Source organism: Lytechinus pictus, chromosome 6 (genome assembly GCF_037042905.1).
Source record: "Lytechinus pictus isolate F3 Inbred chromosome 6, Lp3.0, whole genome shotgun sequence".
In the NCBI taxonomy this organism is placed as follows: Eukaryota; Metazoa; Echinodermata; class Echinoidea; order Temnopleuroida; family Toxopneustidae; genus Lytechinus; species Lytechinus pictus.
The window spans coordinates 12550333-12563055 of record NC_087250.1 but is presented as its reverse complement, the minus strand read 5'-3'; the positions used below and the strand labels follow the sequence as shown (position 1 = coordinate 12563055).

The 12723-nt window shown below is 36.2% G+C and overlaps 1 protein-coding gene across 1 annotated transcript; it reads left to right on the top strand.

Annotated features, from left to right (window-relative positions):
• The first annotated feature begins 695 nt into the window (after positions 1-695).
• On the top strand, positions 696-11117 carry LOC135154411 (fibropellin-1-like). Its single transcript, XM_064100557.1, has 8 exons — positions 696-1514; positions 3025-3207; positions 4025-4132; positions 4776-4883; positions 5133-5249; positions 6039-6167; positions 7574-7867; positions 8235-11117. Exons 1-8 carry the CDS (start codon positions 1409-1411, stop codon positions 8369-8371), a joined length of 1182 nt encoding a protein of 393 aa, XP_063956627.1. The 5' UTR covers positions 696-1408; the 3' UTR covers positions 8372-11117.
• The last annotated feature ends 1606 nt before the right edge of the window (positions 11118-12723 follow it).

Below are 12723 nucleotides of genomic sequence, written 5' to 3'. Positions count from 1 at the left end.
AAGTCTTTGTCAAAAACTGAAGAATCAAAACTTCAGTTTCGTCTTGAACTCGGGACAACGACAAATTTGCAATTATTCGTCAGCTCCGGAATTTGGGACGAAGTGCTGTTCCGGTTAGCCGATTTTCGATAAAGACCTCACAGCTCTTCTTTGTCATTTGACCGGCATTTTTAATACATTTACTGTGTTCCGGGATTCAATACTCGCCAATATGTGCGTTGTGGAGTTTAAGGGAAATGATACCCTTTGGAACAAGTTGGCTTTTGTGGAAACAGAAAAATCAAAGAATAAGAACAAATCAAATTTGAGGAAAATCGGACAAATAATGAGAAAGTTATGAGCATTTGAATATTGCGATCACTAATGCTATGGAGATCTTCCCATTAGCAATGCGACAAATATTTGTGATGTCAAAAGGGAACATCTTTCCCATTGATGGACTATAAAATACCCCGAAAATGTTTATATTTGCTCTAACTTTCTTGGGGCAATACAAACTCCTTATTCATAATGTATTTTTTTGAAAATCTGTATTACATGCCCTCCTATAGAAAGAATACCTGATCTAATGATATTTGTGATATAAAAGAGGCAGTTAAAGTAAAATATATAAAAAAAGAAATGGGAAAGTTGTTCAGATGTGACATCGCACATCTTTGTCACATTGCCGATTGGAGGATCTAGATTTATACAATATTTATCTAAATTTCTAATGCTTATAACTTTTTTATTATTCATTCAACTTTTCTCAAACTTTCGTTTATTATGTTTCTTTGATTTTTCTGTTTTTGCACAAACTATCTTGTTCCCAAGGTTTCATTTTTCCTTTAATGACCAAAACTGTATTTTGTGTTATTCTTCATTCTCTTTTCTTCTCTTTTTTTTCTCCATTCATTTTTGACTACTTATAAAACCACAGGGTTGACGCCCCTGCTTAAGTGAATGCGATATGCACTATTCATTAAAAGTTTTGTGAAAATGTATTTGGCAGGGGCCGCGGAACCGGGGGGGGGGGGGGCTTCAGTCCCCACTTTTGTCCAAAACGTGTACAAAACGTAAAACTGACCATCTGATTGTGACTTTTTTTGCGTGGTCAACCCCCCACTTTTGGCTCAGCCCACGCCCTCCACTTCGTTCCAAGGCCCTGCTTGATAATAAAAATGCCGCTGCTGATGATGATAATGATAATTGTCATCATCATCATCATCATAACAAATGCATTTTATAAGGCGCTATTTCCAGAGAGATGCTCAATGCGCACAATAAAAGGGGAATGTAAAAAAATATAAAAGAACAGATAGATATTTATTTTATTTCACAATTTTAATGAAAACATCCGTATTGCCTTGAAAGTCGTAATCTTGGCTAGGCATGTGAACTTGGCCACTTTTTCTTTTCTTTTTGGGGTATGAATGCTCCACTTATATTTGTTCCCCCTCTCTCTGCCTCTCTCTTATTAATGCAGCATATAAAGGTGGTAACCATCATCGCGTATATCCTACAGCTCCGGCACAGTAAGTATTTACGTAGAGGTGTAATATAGGGCCTGTTTCATCAAGAACTCGATTTAAATAGTAGTTCAATATCATTGTGATCGATTTTCCATGACCGCTGTTATCACATGCAAATTTTAACTTATATACTTCAGTAAGGCTTGACCAAATCGTATCTTTTTTTTTGGTCTGATTATTTGGTTCTTTCGTGTAAATTCTTGCCAAGCTAATGAATTTATAATCATTTCCTATTAGTAACCGATTATATTATATAGCACTTTTGTTATTTTGTTTGATTTACTGTATATGTTATGCTTCTTTCATATGTGTTTACTTTTTTGTATATGGACCACATGGAAGAACAGTATCGTCATGTTGACAAAACTGAATATGGGCTATCCATCAGTTTTGTATTTTTATGCGGAAAATAAATACTATACTATACTATTCCATCTCTCACCTGACAACTTTGAATACATAAAGATTATAAAATGAGAAGTGTAGAACTTAATAAAAAGTATCAAGGTTGCCAAATTAAACAATAAAATGAGCTCAACTTGGACTACAAAATATTGTATCCACATTTATGAATTTTTTAATGTAACAAAAGTCATGGACTCTGACAGATGTGAGATGTCTAAAAAGAGTTACCATAGCAACCAGTGGCGGACCGTGACCCGGAGAAGACAAAGCATTGGAGGGGCACAGCATTGTTCACAAATAATACAGTGCCCCTTTAATCATTTGTCTCCTTCGGGTTACGGTCCGCCACTGATAGCAACGGTAAACTAGATCAAACATAACCAAGGACTTTAATTTGTAGGTGAACGATAACATTTGTCGGCAATCCTCCTGATCAACGTTGCCTTAATGTGATATCGTGACTAACTATTGGTCGGAAACAAATCTCCTTGCAAAACAGATTTCATGCATGTATATTGTACGTACATAATTTAAGCCTGTCACTTCGGTTTTACGCTAATTACCTCGCTAACTCATTTATAATTTAACCTTCTTCTGTATGTTAGAGAGCATCAACGATAATTCAAATCCCGGTCCCTTTGACCGGCCTCATTTTATTATTTACTTGTTCAATAGCCACCCACACGTTCATACATCTTTTGTTTTCATACTACCAATCAAAATAGCATATACAATTCATGTAATTACCTGCTCTAGTTGACAGCCTTGATAAAATGTCGAATCATTCTCCTATTAATAAAAAAGACAGCCCTTTACATAATGGAATTATTGCCTAATGGGTTTACATTTTTTTAATAACAGGTTTAGCATGCATTTCACTTGTAATTGATATTGTAGAAAGTGAAAAAAGGGATTTTAATCTCCCATTTTACTTGTCGCCATATCTTTAATATACGAATCTACCACACCCCAGCTGTCAACTGCTACTACTATTTTATTATTTACATAATTTATTAAAAAATACTATTTTTTTTCTTGAAATTTCATTACCCATCGTGAATCCTAATTTCTTTTTTGTTTTCTTATTACCCTTCTACTCTTCCAAAAGGTGTAAATTGTGATGGAACATGTGCCGAAATACCCAGAGATATCTGCCCTCATGAAATATCAGAACATACAGGCGAACCGGTCAAGTTTGTACCCAAACTTTTAACACGTGACCACCCTGAGTATGACGTAAGGACTCCAAAAGAAGCAAGGGATAAGATGAACCTGTACTGCGCACATCCTGGTAAGACACGTTAGGTGTGGACTTCGGAGGAGCGTTTCCTCATTTTCCCCTCTGACAAACTCTCAAATCTAACAATTTTCCTTGATTTTGATTGTCTGTGAAACATTGTTACTATGGTAACGGTCGGACATTAAAACGTGGCTTGTCGAATAGAACGTCTGACAAGTTTTATCATGCGTTTTTTTTTTCTACAATTTTTTTTTTTACTGTTGTTTGGCGGTGAAACAGGCTATTTTTTAAGTTTAACAATGTGGTATTTTTTCATCAATGTCACCTAGAGGTGTTAGATTGTAATTAACAGATTTTCTATTGTTGACATAATGATGGTAGTAACAGTATCATATTACGATTTCCTAAAATTGTTATCGTTGTCATTGGTACTACAATTAATCTCAAAGTAATAACAATAACACAGGATGGTAATGATAATGGTAAAAAATAATTAATGGAATGATCGTTATTGTTTACTATTCTCACTAGTCATATTATTACTTTGTTAATTTTTATAAAGGGGATCATTTTGGGTCAAGGTCTGACATCGTCGCATAGGACGATCGAATATACGTTGGGTTATTTTGCGAAATGAAGTCATTTTTTGAAATGAAAGGGAGAAGGAAAATCATGAGGCTTTTTCCATTCGTCTATATTAAAGAAAAAAAAAGGAACTCTGAATCCTTTTCTTTTTTCGGAGGGGAGAAGTAGGGGCGGGATAGGGATTAGAAAATGAAAACTTGATCGAGCTAAACGGGCTATATTTATTCACGTGAATTTTGAATTTGGGAATATTTATTTCACTCTTTTTTACATCTATATTTAGATTGTTACTCCAGCCCCTGTCACAACGGAGGTACGTGTGTGGAAGAACTCGATGGGTTTAGCTGTATCTGTCTTGAAGAATATTTCGGGGTGCAATGCGAGCAGCATGGTGAGTTATTTAGATCTTGAAATCGAACCCATGCAGTGACACTTAAGAATGTAGTAATAGTTGAAGGTCTTCGATTGATCCGTACCCTAAGTGGACGTGACCTGTACTAATATCCCCCCCTGTATAGCCTTGTCTTGTCTTAAGTCGGCATATGCAGCAGGCTTCCTGTACTCCGCTAAATTTATTGAAAACGTCATATCACCGAGCAAGCAGTTTACTTACGAGGCTTCTTGGTGATTGTTGTCTTTGAAGAGGTCCAGTAACTTTTTTATATATAGTTGTATCCATGTTTAATTCATTCCTATCTATCGTTAGTGGTTTTGGGGAAGAAGCTCTATTTATGAGCATCCCTTCTGACTGGTTGATGTCTGGGTTTAATGCTATTTCCTATATCCTATTTAGCTTTAATGGTAATTCCATGTTTAGAAAGCAGCTGGTCCTTTTTATAAGATGAATATAATACATTTGTATTCATTCTGTTGGCATGACTTTCGAGATGTTTTCTTTTTTTTATTCTAAAACTTGTTCATTTTTATTCAGCTTGTTATTCCAAACCCTGTTACAAAAATGGCTCTATTCATTCGCGTGAAATTTGAACTCGGGAATGTGTATTTCACTCCTTTTTTTGATCATCTATATTTAGTTTGTTACTCCAGCCCCTGTCTCAATGGAGGTACGTGTGTGGAAGAACTCGATGGGTTTAGCTGTATCTGTCTTGAAGAATATTTCGGGGTGCAATGCGAGCAGCATGGTGAGTTATTTAAATCTTGAAATCGAATCCAGTGACACTTACATGTAAGTTAAGAATATGATGATAATAGAGTGTCTTCAATGGATCAGTCCACAAATGGACCCGACTTGTTCTAATATCCTGCTAGGCTCTAGTGACGATTCCATGTATCGAAGGCAATTTGGCCTTTTCAAGAGATAAACATAATAAATTCTTCTTCATTCTGTTCACATGACCTTCAATATTCGTTTTCTTTGGATCTTTATTCAGCCTTTTCAGCTTGTTATTCCAAACCCTGCTACAACGGAGGTACGTGTGTGGAAGAATTCGATGGGTTTAGCTGCATCTGTCTTGGAGGATATGTTGGGTTTCAATGCGAGCAGCATGGTGAGTTATTTTTAAACCTTAAATCAAATCCATTAACATAATAAGAATGTAAATAATTGGCACCACCAAACTGCCTAAGCAAAGGCTTAATCCCAGCAAAATGTTTGATGCATGACTCGAACTGGGAAATACCGGTTTGGAGTGGCAAATAAAAAATAATAATCTGAACATACATGTATGATGGGGGATCCAAAGCTACGCACTTAGTTTGGAAGAACTCGATGGGTTAAGCTGTATCTGTCTTGGAGGATATGTTGGGGAGCAATGCGAGCAGCATGATGACTTATTTAAATCTTGAAATCGAATCCAGTCACACTTAAGAATGTAATAATAGTTGAAGGTCTTCGATTGATCCGTACCCTGAGTGGACGTGACCTGTACTAATATTCCCCCCTCTTCGTCTTGTCTTGTCGTAAGTAGGCATATGCAGGCTTGTTTTACTCCGCTAAATTTATTGAAAACGTCATATCACCGATCAAGCAGGTTACTTTACTAACTACGCTTCTTGGTGATTGTTGTCTTTATAGAGGTCCAGTGACTTTGTTATATATAGTTGTATCCATGTTTAATTCATTCCTATCTATCGTTAGTGGTTTTGGGGAAGAAGCTCTATTTATGAGCATCCCTTCTGACGAGTTGACGTCTGAGTTTAATGCTATTTCCTATATCCTACTTAGCTACAATGATGATTCCATGTGGAGAAAGCAGTTCGGCCTTTTCAAGAGATAAACATATGATAAATTCGTTTTCATTCAGTTCACATGACCTTCAATATTTGTTTTCTTTTAGATCTTTATTTAGCTTTGTCAGCCTGTTTCCCCGACCCCTGTTACAACGGAGGTTTATGTGTGGAAGAATTCGATGGGTTTAGCTGCTCCTGTCTTGAAGGATATTTCGGGGTGCAATGCGAGCAGCATGGTGAGTTATTTAAAACCTAAAATCAAATCCATTTTCATATAAGAATGTAAATAATTGGCACCACCAAACTGCCTAAGCAAAGACTTAATCCCAGCAAAATGTTTGATGCATGATTCGATACCAGTTTGGAGCGGCAAGTACAAAAATATCTGAATATACATGTATGATGGAGGAATCAAAAGCTACGCACTTTGTTTACAAACGATAACAACTATGGCATTTGTAATATTTGAACAGATTGTCTTGATCTAACTGGTGGTAAATATTTTAATATTATTAGAGGAAAACTCATCCGAACATCCCGTCGTGTTTTCGCCGCCCGATGTAAGAAGGGGTCTTGACGCTACGCATTCGATTTATCAAGCATAGAAGCAGTATTTCCTGTGCCTCAATTTCTAAAGTATGTTAATATTATTATAGGAAAATATGAAATCAAAGTGAATGTAACTTTAAACTTCCAAACAGTTGTGGGTTTTCTCTGCATTTAGGGATTTATTGCGGCTTCTTGAGAAAAAAAAAATCGATCGTCACATTGCATTCATCAAAAGGTGCCGTGGCCGAGTGGTCTAAGGCACCTGGCCATACATGTAAAGTCCGGGGTTCGATCCCCGGTTGCGGCACCTATGCCCGTGAGCAAGGTATTTAATCTACATTGCTCTTTTATCCTGCTTTCAAAGACATGGAAATGCTATGTGCATTATTGGTAACTAGGTGTGCACTAGTTTAAATAAAAAAATAATCACTGTTCCAAACACAGAATGGGCTTATTGCTATTAAAATTGCATGCGCATTGGAGTGCGCCGGGGGCGAAAATATTTTTCCCACCGCAGTTCTGGAAGCCTATATGAATATTCATGACTTGCGTCGTCGGAATAAGAGCACGTATGCTCGTCGACAAAACTTAGCAATGATTGTAGAACGGTTTTCTACGATTGATTCCATTGAATATAATGTACAATCAATCGTGAAAATCGAGTGAACGATTGATCGTTAACTTTTTTGTTACGGGACCCTAATGCCGCGTCCCCGAGGTTTGCGAATTAAAAGTGGCAGTATCTATATAGGAACAATATATAGCTGTGGTATATTGGCATTTGTTATGTTATCTCCAAGGGAATGTGGGGGGGGGGTAAGATAAAACAGTACACAGTAAAAACGCTGTTTAAGGTTTTATACAACGCTGTTTACTATTTGTTTAACCGTTTAAACAATCATGTTTAATTCATTGAAGATTAGATATTGAAAATTAAACTTTGTTGCTTAAGATTTAAATACTTGTTTAAACTGTTTAAACAATTACTGTAAGGTTCATATAGTAAACAGCGTTGTATTTTTTTACTGTGTATACGGATAATATTACAAGCCTGTTAAATTTAACAATCTATTTTCTTTTATTTATCATCAAGTATGTCCAGAGGGTTGGGTATACGGGCAGACCAAGTGTTTCCTAATTCTGTACAACAATCACTGTGAAGACTATGATTGGTTATGTGCTCGCGATGCCTGCAACATTTTGTCTCCCGTCACCTTGGTGACTGGACAAGCGGTTGAACCCTCTTTGCTTTTCATCGAAAGTGTGGAAGAATACAATCTTTTGAAGCCCCACGTAACTCTCGATTATGCCTGGATTAACTGCCACTCTGTCAACGGATACTGGTACTGCTACACCGATGCCTCTGAGACGACCAGTCCCTATCGAGGTAAGTTGTTGAAAGTAATCAGACGAGAGGCACGCGCGCCCTCTACGCTGGATAAGAAGGTGCTGAGGCCAAAACATTTTACAAACCAGGGAGAAAAAAATATAAATGTTTGTTTTTTTCAATTAGAAGGGACATATACAAATATATTTCTTGAAAGTTCCTTCGAACCAAACGTAATTGCCTACAAATCTGGATCCGCAAATAATACATCGGGCCATAGGGGGTGTCAGTGGCCCGAATTGAAGGTGAAGATAGAAAGGCAGGGGAACGGTATTCCTTTAAAAATCAATGAATAAATTAATATATATATATATATATTCATATGATTGCATTAATTTCTTTAACTCTCTCTCTCACCCTATCATAGCCTGGGATACCGCACAACCTAATGGAGGAACAGACGAAGAGTATGGCTTGATCTTCATGTCCAATGGCAAAATGCATGACTGCACAGTCACACTTCAAAACCCTGTCGCCATAGTCTGTCAGGTCATCCTAATGTAACATAGTCCGAATCACGTGGGGGTCTACAATAGGGAGGCACAAGGTGAGGGAGGGCGCAAGGGGCCAACAGCTTCTATGCATTTTCATGCAAGTAGTGCAAATAAGAAAAGAGACAAGAGGGAGTAAGGGTAAGAAAGGTACGTGTATGCAACCTTGGTGCGCTATGCCCTTTGGTAAGGCATTAATTCTCATTACCAGGTCCATCGGAGAGGACCTTAAGCCGTCGGTCCCTCTGGTTACTTGCTTGCAAGCATTCATGCTTTCTTAGCAGTCAGGTAAAAAAGAAATCACCACCAATATATACATTACCCTTATAATTCAATCGAAAAAACAACATTTGACTTCACCATAAGGCCATATCATGCCGACCCCCCCCCCCTCCCGCCCATCTTATGAAATATTCTAAAGGCTGCCCCCTGTACGTGGATATAGCACCTGGATCTGCGTACATGAAAGAACATATACAACACATACAAACAAATACGCCATTTTAGCATTAAACCAGGGCCCCGTTGCATAAAATCTATCATCATGGTAACTTTGCCATGCAATGGTAGTAGTAGTAGTAGTAGTAGTAATGTAGAAATGCAAGAATAAAATAAAATTGGATTTTGAATGTTGGATAATATAAATGTTTAATATTGAAATTACACACCCGACCACGTGTTTTGATTTGATTTATTTATTTAACAACAATATTCATATGTTTACAGGTTATAAAACAAATTGCATAACAGTTACACTTGTATAAAAATACGATGGTAAATATGACCAGAAAATAGCACAAGTGCTAATCGAGCCTGGCCCCACAAATATTAAAAATGCACATTTAAGAAGGAAAAACAAAACAAAACAAAAATTTAAATTACAATATATTCCTTGTAAAGGGCTATCATCAACATTTTTTAAGTATCTTAATTGTCTTAATTATCTACTGTAGACTTACACGTTGATGGTGTGAATTTATGAAGACAAATAACTTTTTAGAGAATTCCTAAAACTTTTTCTTGATTTCTTCAATTTGATTTCGACTGGTACTATATTCCAAAAATTGCTACCTAGAAAAGAAAGTGAAAATTGGCCTTGAGTTGTTTTTAGTTTTGGAAGATTTACTTGTTGGCCTTTCTTCTGTCTAGTAGGATAATTGTGCTCAATTAGGTTACAATAATCTGCTAAGGAGTGAGGTAGGTTATTATTACGCAGATCATACATGAAGGTACATACTGATAGATTATGCAAATCATAAACATTAAGAATCTTTAAATCATTGAAAAAAGGGCGAGAATGAGCTTGCCAGTGACTAAAGGTAATTGCTCGCACTGCCATTTTTTGGGAAAGATATACAATTCAGGCTGCTCTTGTATGTACTCCCCCACACCTCAATGCCATAAGTGAGATGTGGCTCTGTAAAAGCTTTGTATAACAATATCAAAGTAAATTTGGGTACAAAATATCGTAACCGAAACAAAATTCCTATTTTCTTACGTATATTTGAGTTAATCGTCCGTATATGACCTTTCCATGACAGACAGACAGATGCTTATCAATTGATATACCTACAAAAGTTGCTTCGTCAACTTCTTCCAATTCCTCTCCATCTAGTGTAATATTACTACGCAACTTTACATTCCCTTTTCTACTGCTAATTAACATAAATTTTGTTTTCAGAGAATTGATAGTAAGCTTATTTGCAACACACCACTTTTGCACTTTATTTATATTAGTATTTATCTCATTGTTATCGATCTCATCCTTTCCAATTGGAAAGGTGTGAAAAAGATTAGAGCCGTCAGCAAATAATCTAAAATAGAAAAAAATTGAAACGGATGGAAGATCATTTATGTATAATAAAAATAATGTAGGCCCTAATACTGAGCCTTGAGGGACACCGCATCTTATTTTCATTTTCTTTGAATATTTCACCATGTTGAACAAACTGATATCTGCAAGCAAGATAGTCTTTAAACCAGTTTAAAGGAAGCCCTCTCACACCATAGTGAAAAAGCTTCTGTATCAAAATATTGTGATCGATTGTGTCAAAAGCTTTTTTAAAATAAATGAATATTCCAAGGGTAGTTTTACCCTGGTCTAAGGATTTAAGAATAGTGTTCGACAAATTGATAAGCGACAATTTTGTACTGTATCTTTTACGAAAACCATACTGATGATTGAATAATGCATCATTGGATTCTAAAAATTCTATTAATCGTTTATTGGTTACTTTCTCTAAAACCTTACCCAGAATTGGCAAAACAGAGATTGGTCGGTAGTTTCCTGGATCATCTTCTGGTCCTTTTTTATAGATAGGTGTAATCTTAGCTATTTTCATGTCATCAGGTACTCTCCCACACCCAAAAGACAGATTGAAGATATAAGTAAGAACACCTGATATATAAACTGCTCCCTCTCTTAACAACCTTGCAGGTAAATAATCATGACCACATGCTTTCTTTACATCAAGAGATATAAGATGATTGAATACTGGTGTCACGCGCGTAAAACATTCCCCATAGACTTGTGTGTTAAAATGGCACTTAAGAAAAATTCATAAAAAATAAATGTGAAATTAGAGGGTCGAATGTTTACTACCTTTGGATAGGATATATATCTGACATTCCATGTCTGACCAGAGAAGGGTATCGTAGCCAGCTCATTTTAAAAATAAATCGCCATTTATGAAGATAACTATGATGGGATCAAATTCATCACCTGAAACAGTAAAATAGCCCCAATTCTTCCGCCAGTCAAAAAATAGTTCCAAATCATTGATATATCTTCCCAATTTGGGCAAAGGAAGTTCAGTAGTTACCATTTCTAGAATCAGTGTTAGATTTTGAATCATATTCATACACTTTTGTCAATCAGCAATATCAAATTGAAAAAATTCGAATGGGTTGGGTCGAACGAATATCTTTAGCCCTCCTGATGTAATTAGGCTCATGGCACCTATATTATATGACCTATGAATTTTATTTTTTTAAATAGCTACTTTGCTATTCTTTTATATCTGTACACTCACACTAGCACAAAGAAATGCATTGAAAATGCCTATTTTCTGTGCAATGACCAATTTTTATGTGTTACTCATATATGTTATATTCACTATATGGACGTCTACATATCCTACCTGCATGTAGCCCAACAGTGAATGCAATGACAATATATAAAGGTGTATGTAAATTGTCTGTAGATATCAGGATACCAGAACTGCCCCAAACATAATTACCAGATATACATGAGATTGATTGAGGAACAATAAAAGAATGAGAACATATTACTTTAGTACATTTGCATTTGACCTATTATATCAAAATCTTCCTAGGGCTATTGCCTATCAGATGTAAGAAGGAAGAGATACATAAATAGATAGAAAGAGAGAGAGACAAAAAAGAAAGATAGTTTTATAGATGACATGGCTTATAAAGAGGGGGGGGGGGTTAGACTAAGATTGGATCACACAGCTACCCCCCCCCCTCCCCCCTTAGTTGAGCACTATTAGATACCTTACCTTATACTCTTTGCCTTTTTCTAAATACCTTCTTGAAGGTACCACTCTAGTTCTCTTCAGTAAAGTTCACAAAGTTCTATCTCCTCTCTACCCCAATCCAAAAGAACAATTTTAACATGAGCAATTTGTAAAGGCCTTTCTAACATTAAGTAGGTAATCATACACTAGCACAAACCAATGATGAATCAGAACATAAAGAGGCCTAGACTCTCATTGACCAGTCTATATGCATTCCTAGGCTTACATGCACATACCTACTAACTTTACCTGATATATAGCCTTGCTAAGCCATTAAATCCATTTTTTTGCACCCTTGATGACTAAACATATTGATATCAGTTAGAAATTGTATACTACTGAGGAGTTTGGGCAGGTATTCCATCCACTATAGGGAATTTGCCTGTATTACTTACAGGTGTCACGCGCGTAAAACATTCCCCATAGACTTGTGTGTTAAAATGGCACTTAAGAAAAATTCATAAAAAATAAATGTGAAATTAGAGGGTCGAATGTTTACTACCTTTGGATAGGATATATATCTGACATTCCATGTCTGACCAGAGAAGGGTATCGTAGCCAGCTCATTTTAAAAATAAATCGCCATTTATGAAGATAACTATGATGGGATCAAATTCATCACCTGAAACAGTAAAATAGCCCCAATTCTTCCGCCAGTCAAAAAATAGTTCCAAATCATTGATATATCGTCCCAATTTGGGCAAAGGAAGTTCAGTAGTTACCATTTCTAGAATCAGTGTTAGATTTTGAATCATATTCATACACTTTTGTCAATCAGCAATATCAAATTGAAAAAAATTCGAATGGGTTGGGTCGAACGAATATC